Consider the following 14,900-nt stretch of genomic DNA (forward strand, 5'->3'; position numbering starts at 1 on the left):
AGACCAAACTTTCTTCTATTTGCTTGGATGAGCACCATCTCCAAGAACAAGTGAACATATTAAAACAAAAACAAAAATCATACTTATATGTACAAAGTGGTCTTACACCCTGTGTAGTTTCCTTATGCCCTCCCTCATTTCTACTACTATAATGATTTCTAAAACTTCCATAACAATGAGAAAGGAAAAGTTTTACAGAGAACACACACTTAACTTGAATGCCCTCTCCATGCCTAAGAATGATGTTAACAGGCCAATGCTTCATCTTAGGACATTTTATTATAATCACTCAAGTTACTTAACCGGCTTCACTGGGATAGGGAACTGGGTCTGGTCTTTCTGTGTGGATTCAAAATTGAAGTTGTTTAAATAGGCAAGATACCAAAAAAAGGGGAAATCTGGGAGAAGTGGGATCACTAGGAGGTCAGAAATGTGGTATAGACTAATGATCAGTCTCAGCCTTCAGACCCAGGGCCCGACCCTGCTGGAGGGATGGAAATGGAGCTGCCCACTCTCCTTCTCCCCACCCCCAACCCCCATTTTGTTTCTTATGCCTGTGACTTGTGTGTGGACAGTATTTTTGCATGCTCTGATAACATGCCTGGCATTGTCTGTATTTGTTTTTCCCTGTCAGGGAGCAGAAAGAAAAATCCGAGATGAAGAGAGGAAGCAGAACAGGAAGAAGGGGAAAGGCCAGGCCTCCCAAACTCAGTGCAACAACTGTGAGTGTCACTGGGGAGGGGTGGGCTCCAGCTGGGGTCACTGGGGGACAGGTGGAAAGAAGGGTTGCAAGTAAAACTATGGATATGCAAGGATGGCTTGCTTTTCCCTAGTAGTGGAGATGGGGTGAATTGTCCCTGTGAAAAGCAAATAGTCAATGATCACAGAGGGTTTGAGCTAGGAGGGGCTTTGTAATATCATGGAAACCAAAATTCTCCTTTTACAGACAAGGAATCTAGGGCACAGAGAGGGACAGGAGGGCATGAGGGGACCAGAACTCTGCCTCAGGAGTGCTCACTCGGAGTCTGAGCTCTTCATCTTGGTTTGGCAGTGGGAGAGGGGGTCTTTAAAGTGTGTTCACATCCATGGCATTTGGAAAGCTTCATAGGAGAAAATCATCAAGTTTAGCCAAGACTAGGGCTTAAGTTGCGAGTCCTTTATCACGTATAACCCTCTCCTTTATGGGTTTTGTGGTCACGTCCAGCCTCTGATGGGAAGTTGGCGGCGATACCTTTACAGAAGAAGAGTGACATCACTTACTTCAAGACGATGCCTGATCTGCACTCGCAGCCGGTCCTCTTCATACCTGATGTTCACTTTGCAAACCTGCAGAGGACAGGACAGGTATGACCTACCTGCTAATATCCCCCTGCCATCCATCCATGGGGCTCATAGAGCCTTAAGAAAAAAATCACTTCAGGCAGTGTTGACCTTAAAAAGAAAACCCACACTCCATGCCTTTGACAAAAAGTCAGTCATTCCCCACAGAAAATGGATTTTTATGGAAAGGAATGTCTCAGGAGAGGAAACCAGCTTACTAAGGGGAAGAAGAGAGTGAGCTGATATTAGTGAACTGTTGGCAAAGCAATGAAAGAGGAAGAAAGTAAGGCTGATAACCTATAAGTAGTTTTGTTTTGTTGGCTCTGTCATGTGGGATTAGTCTGATGCAATAGAGCTCCACCTAATGGTGGGAACTTGAACTGCGCCTATCGTTTCATAAAGTTGCACAAGAGGAGAAATTCTGTGATTAAACGAAACCCTATCAACAATCTTTCCCTTAGTAAACTAACAATTCCCATTGAATAGGTAAATCACTTCATACCAAAAGAAAAATGAGACTGTCGACAAACCTTTTAAAAAACAATTTCTATCTTCTAGGTATATCTACAAGTGAAATGAAAGAGCTAATTTTAAAATAACATAAATGTCCAATAATTAACTCTTTGTGGTAGCTCAAGTTGATGGGATATTATGTGGCCACTAAAATTATAATTATGGAAACTATATAGCAACATGGGAACTAGTTACGATAATGTTTAGTGAAAAAAAGTAGAATACCCATTTGTTCTGTACAGTGATTCCAAGTATATATCTGAACTTGAAAAATTATAACACTTGGTAAGTAGGGCTAGGAGATATGGTTTTTTCTTTTTGTAATATCTTTAGTATTACTTATTTTATGGGATAAAGTTGCATGAAAAAATAATAATTACTTCCCTAGCATTAGCCAGAATTGTCTTTCGCCAAACCAGTAGGGTTTTAGTGAATCTTGTATTGGTTGGTTTTCTTTTAAAACCAAAGTCCTTTGGGGAAAGGTCCATTTTGAGAAGTAGGGGCATACGTGAGACACACTCAAGTTTTTCTTCCATTCTAAGTGTTCAGACACTCATTGGAATTGACTTTAGTCTAGGAGGAGAAATCATTATTAGCTTCACTTTCTCTTTCTTGAGAATATTTTGTCCCCTTGTGTTGTTTCATTATATATATGAGACAAAGCAGTTATACAATAGGGGCTTTTTTGTTGCTGTTCATGACAAACATGGTGACAAAATACCCATAGTTTTTTCTTAGGGTGCATTCCACTAAAAACTAATTTAGCGTTCCCATCTTGTCTTACTTGTTAGATAGGAACAAGGACGCAAAGGAGAAAGGAAGAATGTTAAGATTTATCAAGATATGAGGGCCAGCACCTGATTTTATTTATTTTTAATCCCCAAGAACGTGGTAGTGATTTGTGTATTTGCCCCATGTAAAGGTAGTCTTTGCTCCATAGGATTTTATGAAGCTAGGTCCACACCTTCCAGAAGAGGAGATAATTGAGTCCAATTGTTCTTATTGCTTACTGCCATGACTCTGGCTTCAGCTCCGCGTCGAAGCTGACAGCCTGATCTGTTCTCTTGGCAAGATTTCTCTGAAATATAAAAAGCTGTAAGGGAATCTTAAGAGGAAAAGCGACCCTCATGACTGGCAGTCCAGTGGCTTCACTTGCCCTCTCCTCTCCTGAGCTGGGCTCCTAGCTTGTGGCTGAATCAGAAAGCATAGCCTTTACAGTGTGCTGGTTTCGGCATTTGCAAAGCATCCCAATCAGCGTCATGTCATGTCCCGTGCCCGTCCTGTCCGTCCGTCGTCCCCTCCCACCCCCCCATAGGTAAAGTTAAGTTCTGCTATCTGGGCCTCCCCACCCCCACCCCTTGCAGAGCCCTCGGGCTTCCCCTGTGGCCTTGGAGTCAGAATTAAAGCGTGAGACAGCCTGCCTGAGCTCCGGGCAACAAAGGAACACGCTCTCCTGGGCCCTGGAACAATGTGTGAATATTCTGTGCTTGATCAACTTGCTTGGCCAAAGGAAAGGAGCACCTACAGTAGCTGGCTGGGACTTGAAAGGCTGCCTTTTCTTACAAGAGCTAGAAGCCTGGGAGATGGGTCCAGAGGCAGGAGGGAAGATGGCAGTGCCATGGCATTAGAAGTGGGCATGGGGCAGGGGTTGGCTGACTTTAACGTGCAAAACAAGAGCTAGCAGTGGCGGGTCAAAAGATGGGCCAGTCTCACTATGGGGGTGGGGTGGGTAGGGGAAGAAGGCAAGTGACAGTGTGCAGCTGAGTAACCACTGTAGGCATGAGCCTTGTTAAAATCAGCCATATTGCAGCTCTGCACAACTCTAGCTCTGAACAGTCAGTGAGACACCCCAAGCCATGCTGAAGGCACATGAGCTATAGTACAACGATTCCTAGTCACCCAAAGATGGGGGCTGGGGAGTGGGTATTTTCACTGTCAGCCCACGTGTATCCTCCTCCTTCATTATCCCATTGAGTCACATGTGGGTTGGAATATTCATCAGACAATTGTCAAAAACTAATATGAGGGAAAGAACCCAATATGCAGGCATTGTGAAGATCTTCAGTCTTCCTTTTCTTACATTAAAGCCCTGATATTCACTGTGGCTTTTGTCTGGAATGCCTTTAAAAACAAGTGATAAGGGGACCTTGGGAGAAATTGTGGGATGCAGAGGCATCATCTTTCTGGATAATGGATACTTTGCAGGTATCAGCTTCCTCAGGGCACCTGAACCCCAAGAGGACATCACCCTTCCCTCACACCCTAAAGAAGTCTCCCCAGTTGTGGTTTGTAAATAGTCTGCCGCCAAGTTACAGGAGTTCTTGATACCAATTTAGGTTCCCAATTTCCATTCCAGGTCTTTCAAGTTAAAAATCTCTGAAGGGAGTTCCAGGAATTTGCATTCATGACAAGGTTGCCAGATATTTTTTTATGCACTCAAAGTTTGAGAAACACTCTCTAAAAATTAAACTCAGGCAATAAGCCCTTCAGCAGACAAGGAAGAAACAGCGGGTCATTACGTGAGAGGAGGAGAAACGACAATGCAAGGACGGTGACGGGGACAGTGTGGTAGAGGCCACTCAGGAGGGCAGGAAAACACTTAAGAGAAGGCTGTTTCCGTCTTCGGGTCACCAATCAACTTTGCAGAGAGCTGTCCGTTACCCTGCCATGTGGTCAGCGGGGCAGATGCATTATGCCGCATTTAAAGAAACCAGCAAAAAACAGGCTTACATCAGGAAATTTTTCCAAAAAATCCAGTTGTGTGGCCAGTGCTGTAGCCCAGACTCCCTCAATTATGTGGGTCACTCTATATGCATCTAAATAGATAGTCCCATTTCTAGTCCATCACAATAAGGATGCTCCCTTGCCACACGGAAACTTGGGGCGTGGGGGAGGAAACATCTCGACTTCATTGTTTTCTGTTTAAGAAGAAACAAAGTATACAATACAACAATAGACATAAAAAAATTAAAGAGGAAAAAATTCCCCGTGGAAGTCTGAACTAATGACTAGAATGACTTGTTCCCAAAGAGTTCCAGGTAACCAGCTTTGTTATGGAGCTACATCTGGGCTTGGCAGCATCCCAAAAACTGCCGAGAGCCTTTGAGAAAGTCTGAAGGGAGGGTGTCAGTCTGGGCACAGCTGTGTCTCTCCCAGGTGACTGGGGCAGGGACAGTGATGAAATGTACTAGAACCAGAGGTGACTTTTGAGGTCAGTAGGTAAATGTCTGGTACTAACTTGGGTATTGTTCTTCACCCAAATGAAAATGGTCCTGAAACACAGATAAAGATCATGAAAGGCCCGCAATTCATTTAAGCAAATAGTTGGGTCAAGAGGACCTATGTACACAGCAGATCCCTTCTGGATTTCTATAGTTTTATAAAATAATCAGGATGCTTCATAATTCCTTTAAATCTGATTCTGCCTGCCACTGTGCTGACCACCTAAAGAAGTCTGTTCTCAGAGTCTTCTGGCCAGGAATACCTCCTGGAGCTGAACGACCTTTCCGCAGTCTGAAGACAGTTGACTCCTAGATTTTTGTGGTTGTGGGAGGCCAGAGTAACCCAAGCCCCTTTGGGGGATAAAGACAGGCCTGGGGTTCCTGCTGTGTGGCCACAGGACCCTCGTGCTCCCGCCCCCTCACCGAAGCACAGTGTCTGCCGTCAGTTCACCTGTGGACCAGATGGGGTTGGTAACTTGCAGACCTTGCTCCAGAGCCTTTCTCAACAAAGATTTTTAGATCCTGCAAAAATATTTCCTTAATGTCAAAAGCACAATTTGGCTTAGGGCTATAGGTAATCTGATCAGACTGACTTGAGCTAGAAATAATCAGATTTCCAATTTTATTTCATTAAAGTCTAAGAATTAACCCTAAGGAGAATGTGAGGAGGTTAAATTTGTATTTCCTTAGAGACTTGCACACAGTGTCATTCTCACACACACATACACACAGCATCATTAAACAGGTTGTCTTTTGTCTTTCTTAAGAGACAGTGTAAGGCTTTAGGAAATTCTGTGCATCACATGTTTCCATTTCTTGTGTCTGACCTACAGTGAGCCTATTGTTTTGTTCCACAGGTCTATTACAACACGGATGATGAACGAGAAGGGTAAGACACTCGGTTCTTTCACGTAAACACCCAAAGTCAGTTCATGTCGGTAGAAATGGCTCTTTAAGCACAGGGTGACCACGGGCGGGGACTGGGATCCTCCTCTCATCTCTGGACTCAGAGCTGAGAAACGCTTGATTCTGGGTACTGTCTGGGAAGAAGGCTGGGGGAATGCCATCCTCCTTCCAAGTCTCTCTTTATTCCTCTCTCCTTCCTGTGATCTGCCTTTAAATAACTAGCTATTTTTCTAAGTGACACATCTCTTCGATTCTGCCTTTTCGCCAATACTCCAGTTACTGAAATCTTTGGACCCAACATAAGATCAAGCTGAGCTTGAGGCAAAAGCTAAGGAGACAGACTGCCCTACTTTAGGTACTACCTGGACCCCCCACATATCCCTCCAGAGGCCCTCACTCTGCCAAATGAGCCTGGTGGGCTAGTGGTAAGGCTGGTTTGAATGGGAGCGGGGAAAGCTGAGAACCTCGTCATTGTCCTTAGGGTTGTAGGTCAGAGAGGGTTTACAGAGGGTCACTAAAGGCTCCCAATGTCTTGCACATCAGGTCTTTGCATTGTGCTTTCTATCCATTAACTCATTTTATAGACTCCTAGAATTTTAGAGCCAAAAAGGAAACTTCAAGATCATTTAGCTGACTCTATCCTAGGCAGTGTAACATCTATACCACATCCTTGAGGGGTAGTCAGCCAGCTTCTACTTGAATAGGGATATTCTGAATATTCTCACTGTGTGTGACATAGCTTATTACACTGTTGGATGGTTTCAGCTCTCGGAAAGATATTTTGTCTGTTGAACTGATGTTGCCCTTCTTTTGACTTCTGCCCATTGGCTGTAGTTCTGCTCTCTAGATAAGTCTCATCTTTTCCTCCTCATTCAAACATCTCCTTCCTCCCTGCGACTACACTTTGTAAAACATAGTTTTACCTCTCAACATCTTAATTCCCCCTCTAGCGGATGCCACCAAATTTGTTAATAGTCTCCTTAAAACTGGCTCTCAGAAATAAACATGTGTTCTGAACCACATGAGTTGGAGATTATATTGGGCTAATTTCTTCTTATGACCTGAACACTATTTTTCTTTTAAAGCAACCTAGAACTACATTCATTTTTCAATATCTACATTACATTGCACATATAGAACTAAAATCTTGATTTTAGTTACATAGGTATAACTAAAATTTCTAGATCATTTTTTTTCAAACTAGAGTCAAATGAGGGCTTCCCTGTTCTTATGTAATTTATACATTTACTTGTGAAACATTTGAAGGTGAAGTAGGTGGGGCAGACATTGCTGAGCTCATTTCCAGAGCAGAGGTCAGCAGACGACAGCCTGAGGACCAAATCAGGCCCACCACCTATGTTTGTACTGTCCAGAAGCATTTTTAAACGGTTGAAAAAATCCAAAAGAATAATATTGCATGACACATGAAAATTATATGAAATTCAAGTGTCTATAAATAAAGTTTTATTGGAACACAGCCATGTTAATTCCTTTATATCTTGTCTGTGACTGCATTGGTGCTACAATAGCACCGTTGAGTAGTTGCAACAGAGACCATATAGCCAGGAAAGCCTAAATATTTACTAATCTGGCCCTTTACAGAAAGAATGTGCCACCCTCTGCCCTAAAGAATAGAGAATCTCAAAGGAGTCAAATAATTCCCCAGCTGGTTAGGAGCAGAACCTTGTCTAGGATCTGACCTCTAAATTCTGAGTTCTAAATTTTCTCAATGCCTCATTAGATTGTTCTTTTTATCTTGGCACATAGGTAATATATTTCCAGTGGCTGGAATGAACAGAAATGATTAGCACTATCAATTCTAATCTGTTATTCACATATTTTACAAGGAACAGGGTGGCGTCATGGAAAGAACATTGACTCTGAGCTTAGGAAGCCCGTGTTCTACTCCTGGGCTGCTGTTTACCTGTGTGAAGCCTTGGGTGGCTCCTTGACTTCTGGAATTTGGTTTCTTCAACTGTAAAATGAGAATTTTATATCAGAGACTCTTTAAGATCCCATCCAGCACTACCATTCTATTATTCTCATGGAAAAACTTAGCATTCTGAGTGACAGGTGTCTGAGACCTGAATGCTGCTTCTGTGCAGACCTCAGCTGTAAATCCACCTCGGCCTAAACTGTCTTTCCTTGCAAGTTGGCAACATTTAGGTGGCCAGTTGACCTACTTCTGACTCTTTTGGCTTGGACTTTCAGTAAAAATTGCCCTCTGTTATTGCATAATCACGAGGCCTGAGGACCAAGTCTCTTATTCTTACACGTTTTATAGCGAGAGTCCAGTTGAGCTAATATGGGCGGCCGTGGAACCTCCGTGTTAATACATAGTAGGTACTTGGCTATTGTTATCTGTAAAAGTACTAATTAACATTCACTGGATACTTTGGCTAGGCACTGTGCTAAGTGCTTTATATGCATTATTTTATTGAATTCTCCCAAAATTCCCATGGGGAAGATGCTGTAATTACCCACTTTATAATGAGGAAACTGAAACTTCAGGAGATTGAGAAACTTGTTCTGAGTCACACAGCTGGTAAGTGAGAGGCAGCTTTTGAAGTAGGAGACATTATTGGCCTAAAGTGCCAGCAAACCTGAATACGTTATTAAAGAGGGAAACTACAGAAAATTCAGATGAGGTGGGATGGGGAGCAATCATCAGCCGGGCGCTTAAACTACACAAAAAGAGGAACATTTGTGTGTTCTTGCCTCCCCGTCTGATGATAAAGTGAGTATTTGGGGTGACTTCTGCTGCTGAATTTGGGAATCGACAGACAGACTCCGTGCAGGTTTGTTTTGTAGGCAGAGACACTTAGGAAAGGTTTTTGGATGCCAGTTTTCAGCAGCAGGTCTCTTTTTGCACATTGGAATGAATACCTGACGAGTTAAAAAATACTCATGTCCAGGTACCACCACCAGAAAGTTTGATATAATTGGTGTGGGGTGCAGCTCAGGCATAGGGACCTCCTTCAAGTCCCCAGGTGATTGAAATGCTCAGCAATGTTTGAGAATCACTGCTCTAGAGCCAGTCAGCAGTGGTTTGATCTGACCTTGACCTTACAAGCTCTGTAACTTAATACAACAACCTTTTGGAGCCTCAGTTTCTTCATCTAAAATTAGGAAATAATAATACATACCTGATAGAGTGATTATATGGATTATTATGTAAAATGTCCTGACACATGGAAGGTGCTTTAAAAAAAATCATAGCTATTGTTATTGTTAAGGTTCCTTTTCAGGCCTTGAATAAATGATACTTAATTGAGAAATGGAAGAGGGGGAGGGAAGAAGAATGGAAAGAACAAGTCAAACAGAAGGAATTTTCTGTAGAGCATGGGCCTTTAAGCAGGGATTCAGGAATGGCTCTCATAGAAAGGAGAGAAGGGCTTTAAACCCCTTGAAATAATATGTAAATTGATATGCAAATATCATGCATGGTGAGAAAATTCTATTTCCATTACTTCTGAGGATCTGGTCTCCATCTCTATCTGACCTCTGGTTCCTGGAAAACCTTTCTGGCCTTGATCTAACTTAGATCTGATCCACCAGTGTGGACAGATCTAACTCTGTCCACACTGGTCCCCACTGAGGTGCTGCCTGCTCCAGCCTGCTCTGAGGTCCCCGCAAGCCTAGCAGCTCTGTGGCCCCTGCATTTGGTGCACGGGGATCCTCGGCGGGTTTGGCCATCCCTGTGTCTGGAGAACAGTGGGTTCCCTCTGAGATCCTGCTGTCACTGTGGGATGCTGCTTGGGACCCTCAGACCCCAATACTCTCCAAGAGTTTCTCTAGTTCTCTTGGTTGTTCTCAAAGGCCCACCACTATCTCTCTTGGGGCCACCTTGTATAACCTCCTCAAAGCTGAGCCTCTAGGAAAACAAAAGCCAGAAGAAGGCAAATGTTGGGCCAGGCCACTCTGTAGATAGGTTACATACCAGTTTGGAGAGTCAGCTCCCCAAAGTGACTTCATACATCAGGCACTGAGTGACTCCAGCAGAGGGCCCTGCCTTTCCTCTTGCAGGAGGGAGGGTCCTGTAGATGCTGCCAGACCAAACCATGAGCTTGGTTACAGTGTTGCTGAGAAAAAGAGACGCTTCTGGTTGTTCATCTTCCACGGAAGCCAACACTTCGGCTAGAACTCAATACCCTTTAGGGAAGTTAGGGATCATTAGCCAATCACCAATGACTGCATTTAATCAACATAATATTAAACCTAAAAAGTATTCACTCTGTATTCATCAGCACAAAATAAAATTCATCTAGAATTCTGCACTATTTCTCTTAAAGGAGCAATTTCTGAGAGAAGTAAGTGCTTTTCTTTAATAAGGTTCTCAGGGATGCTAAGCAAACCATCAAGTGTGGGGTATGATGGGCGATGTTTTACCATATTCACATGAATATAAGGTGATTACAAATATAGGGCAATTTCCCCAATTTCCCAAGGAGAAGACGAAAACATAAAGCTTTTGGGCTGACTGGAATAGGTAAATCTTTATGGATATAGCCAAAAGAATCAATGATCTACTGACACTTTGTTAATTTAATTACACATACATTTAAAGAATAACATATCATTTAGAAATATCTGTCACATTTTCTGAAACAGTTTTATTCAAATTCTTCACAATTCATTTTTGACATCAGTGTCTTTCTCATCACTCAAGTTTCAGTTTATATCATCTCACACCTTTATTAGGGCAATTCTTCTCTACTACCATCAAAGTGGAGACACAGCACTTTTTAAATCCATATATATGAGATTGTCCTCAGAAATTTTATCCCAAGGCACAAATATTGATTCTCATAACATTAGAAATAGTTCCATGAGTGACTACCACAATGTTGCCTCCCTGTTTTTAATTAAACTTTTTATTTTGAGATAATTGTAGATGCACATGTAGTTGTAAGAAGCTTGCCCTCTTTTTGATTGATATATTTTTATTTTTCACTGTTAAATATTGCATTTAAAAACTCACCCAGTAATAGTCAAATCTGTATCAGATATGCAAGGGAGGTTTTTAAAAATATTTAAGGAAAGGAAAATCATTTTTACCATCCCTTAGAGTCACAGATTTTCATCAGTTTCTTACATTAGTACTAGTTATTCTTGTTTGTACCAGTTTGCCATTTTGTAAATTGGGATATTTAAACTTAAGACTTTTAAAACTGAACTTTACTTCCTTTTATAAATTTAACCTACGTGTACCCTTTCTGTTGCTCTTTTATTTCTGTCTCTTTGGGATCTTTTTCCTATTGCCTGAAGAACTTTGTTTAGTATTTCTTTTTCTGTGGAAACTTTGGCAAAGAATTCTCTCCTATTATTTGTTGGTTGTTTATTTGTTTGTTGTAAATGTTTGTATTTGTAATCACTTTTGTAGAATATTTTTGCTAGGTATCAAATTCCAGGTTGGCGGTTACTTTCTTTCAGTTTTGGTTTCCATCATTTCTGTTGAAAAGTCAGCTGTCTGCCTTATTGTTGCTACTTTAAACGTAATCTATCTATCCTTTCTTTCTGTCTTGTTTTTGGAGGAAGCTGCTTTTAAAATTTTCTCTTTCTCTTAGGTTTTCTGAATTTTTATTATGATGTTTCTACCTGTGGGGTTTTTCTTTTTTTTTGTATTTTTTTCCTGCTTGATATTTTATAGCACTTATTGAATCTGTGGGTTGATGTATTTCATCAGTTTTAGAACATTCTCAGCTGTTATCTTTTCAAGTATTGCTTCTCTGTTCTCTCTCTGCACACCTCTGAGACTCTATGTGTATTAGAACTCTTTATTGTGTCCTTATGTTTTTCTCTGAAATTTCCATCCTCTTTGCTCACCATGCTTCAGCCTGGATATTTTCTACTGACTTAACTTTCAAATTGTCTCTTCTGTTGTGTCCAATTTACTGTTAAACTCATCTATTGAGTTCTTAATTTCAATTATTGCAGTTTTTAGTTCTAGGATTTCCACTTCATTGATTTATGTATTTTGATAGATTTCAGTTCTATATGCCTTGTCATTTATTTTCTTGAACACAACAATCACAATTATTTTTAAGTTCAAATCTCAGAATTCAAATAACTGTGCTATAAGTATGTTGTCTGTGGGTCTGTTTCTATTGTCTATTTTTCCCTTGGTCTTATTCATTAGTATATTTGATAAACATTGATTGAATGGTGAACAATGATAATAAAATTATGGAGGCTCTGGATGAGCATGTTTTTCTCTTGTGAAGGTTTTCTCTATCCTCTGGCATGCAGCCTGAATGAGTGCAGATCACCATAACTGAGGCCAGGACAGAACTGACTCAAAGCTGAGTTGCAGTTTGTATTAGCCTCAGACTACCTTTGGTTCATCCTAACTCCTGGAATGTAGCTCTGAGGAACTTTCCATGGGCCCTCTTCCTTGGTGGGGCCTGAAATCTGATTTTTGTCTCCTTAGCATAGGGAGACTGCCCAAAACTCTGCTGTGATCTTCAAGGTCTTTCTACTTAACTTTTTAGTCTCTTGTCCTGTGCAGCTTAAGAACTTGGCACATACCTCAGAAGGAATACTGCAGAGTGTCTGGCTTATTTCTCTGTGCTTCCATACTTTCTGGAAATTTGACCATAAGTCCTGGATACCTTTACAGTTCTAAACACCAATTTCTGTTTCTCTAACACCATGAGATTGCCAAAAGCTTGCAAAATTCTTTGCCTCTAGGTATGTGCTTCTGCTGGGATTATCATCCTCTACTCCCAGTCAAGAAATGGCAAATGCTTTCGGGGAAAACTGGCTCATTGATTATCAGCTCACCTCTCTGAAGTTCTCTTCTCTGAGATCTCAGCCCCTCAAGTTCTGACTGACTGATCAGCAGTCTCCAATACCTTCAATAAGATATTTAAACATTTTTTCATACAGTTTTTCACATCATTGTCAGATAGAACATTGGTTTGCCACGAGCTACAACATCTTAGCCAGAAACAGAAATATCTGTATTTCTTCTTAAAATGATACTTTTGGGTCCTACTGACTTAGTCATTTATTGCTTGCAATTTTTTAGCCCTTAACTACAGTAATTATTACTAAATCTATGTGTGAGTTTTGTTTGCTTGTTGATTGTTGTTTTTGTTTTTTTTTTTTTACTAATTCTGTCCAATGAATTCTATCAATATTCCCAACTGCATCGATTAAAGTCATTTCAGGATGATGGGTTCTTTCCCAAAGAGTAATTTGTTGTTGAAAATAAATTAATTAAGATCCTACTCCGTAATGTGAGAGACTTTGTGAGAACTTGAATATAAGAGGAATTCCTCTTTTTTGAGGTTAACATTGGGGAGGAACCTCAATTTATTTAGGGCACACATAGATCGTAAGCAGAGTTGTAAAACTGTGTCTCCGTGGTGCCTGCAACTCCTGTCTAGTGCAGTTCTGGCTGGAGGGTGGGGCACAACACTGCCTTTCCCAAGTGTGGCCAGAGACCCAGGCTTCAGACCTGAACTCCTTCCCAGTTCTTTCTGCTCAAACTTGGCACGCCTTTGTTTATACCTCAGGGACTTGCTTTCCCTGAGATGGATCCCACAAGGCAATGGCTTACTGTGCTGCTGAAGCTTGAGTCACTGCACATATTTCACACATCGTGCCAGTGGGATGGAGCTTGATGTCAGAGAAAGCACCTTCTCCTTGCTCTCGTGTCCTTTTGTGTACAATCCAATATAATCAGACAGGGCATCAGGAGACCTGGAATTTGTGCTCTTTTCATCTGTCAAATGAGGCAGTCATATCTGCCCCTCTTTTCTTGCCTTGCTTTGAAAATAAATGAAACAGTTGAATTCAGACCACACAAACTTATTGACTCCTACTGGGATTATAGATTTGAACGTGTGAAAAAGCATTTTTGAACTCCCAAGAGAAACATAGTTTATCCAAGATGTTATTTTAATGGCAAAGTTTGTCATGGCTTAGAATGGGGTGCCACCAAAAGTCAACAGCACTAGAAAAGTATAAATAAATCTTGCTTGGTGAGAAAAAGAAAATCACTAGTTTGGGAACCCTCACACAGCATGAGAGAGTGTCTGGTGATGTTACAGGCTGTTTATCCATTATTAACCTACTGGTCACTGACAGCTGTGTGATTGGATTTTTAATCTTCTGCTCCTGAGGTCATGATCACTCCAGTTCCAAGATGTGACAGAATAATATGACCCACTTTTATGATAAAAAAAAAAAGTGAGGGGAAGACAGAGGGAACAGTGCTCTAAAAATTTATTATCACCTTCAGCTGGGACTTGAGTTGTTCCTCTTGTTGTTTGTATAGTTTGACTTACTAGGGAATAAAATAGAATGCTGACTCTTAACATCATTTCTCATACCCTCACTCATCATCATCTCAGATTTATTGAGTACCTTAATCATAAGGTTGTCCCTCAAAGCTGGGTTCTCTGAACAGCCTGTTTCACTTATTACCTGCATTGCCCTGCATAAGACACTTAACACACTGAGCCTTAGTTTGATCATCACTGAAATAGGGATAACATTGCTCTTTGCCTTGGCTGGCTTGCAGAGTGTTCATAAGACTCGATTGACCAAGGAGATGAAAAGCATTTTGTACAATGTGAAGTCTTATTCAGGGTGATAGACATAATTTTGGACTGCCTAGAGTATGAGATGGTAAATTAAAGCATTGTTGGTTTGATAATTTAAACTATTAGAATTAATAGAAATACTTTTTGAACTGTCCACAGTTTTGTACCACGTGCTCTTTCTACCACTGGACCGACCATTAGCTCAACTTGAGAATTAGTAAATAGCTTCTTAATGACAATGATGCCAATGGGGAGTTGGCTTGCAAGCTGGGCTTTGGTATTATCTTGGAAACTTGGGATTGATATAATGTCAACTTCCCATGCAGGAAGCTTTTCCAACTTTAGTCCTTAAAGTGGACCAAAGTGGTAGTTTGGACTATTTACTATC

General features: G+C 41.2%; 1 protein-coding gene across 5 annotated transcripts in view; it reads left to right on the top strand.

Moving 5' to 3' along the window:
- Positions 1-14,900, top strand: part of GRHL2 (grainyhead like transcription factor 2) — a 157,810-nt gene that overhangs the window by 118,651 nt on the left and 24,259 nt on the right. For all 5 annotated transcript variants that reach the window (XM_058564731.1, XM_058564733.1, XM_058564732.1 and 2 more), the window contains 3 exons: positions 635-722; positions 1,205-1,344; positions 5,912-5,943. In XM_058564731.1, coding sequence (XP_058420714.1) covers positions 635-722; positions 1,205-1,344; positions 5,912-5,943 — 260 coding nt within the window. The remainder of the gene's footprint in view (positions 1-634; positions 723-1,204; positions 1,345-5,911; positions 5,944-14,900) is intronic.

The sequence above is a fragment of the Diceros bicornis genome, chromosome 21, assembly GCF_020826845.1.
Source record: "Diceros bicornis minor isolate mBicDic1 chromosome 21, mDicBic1.mat.cur, whole genome shotgun sequence".
NCBI lineage: Eukaryota > Metazoa > Chordata > Mammalia > Perissodactyla > Rhinocerotidae > Diceros > Diceros bicornis.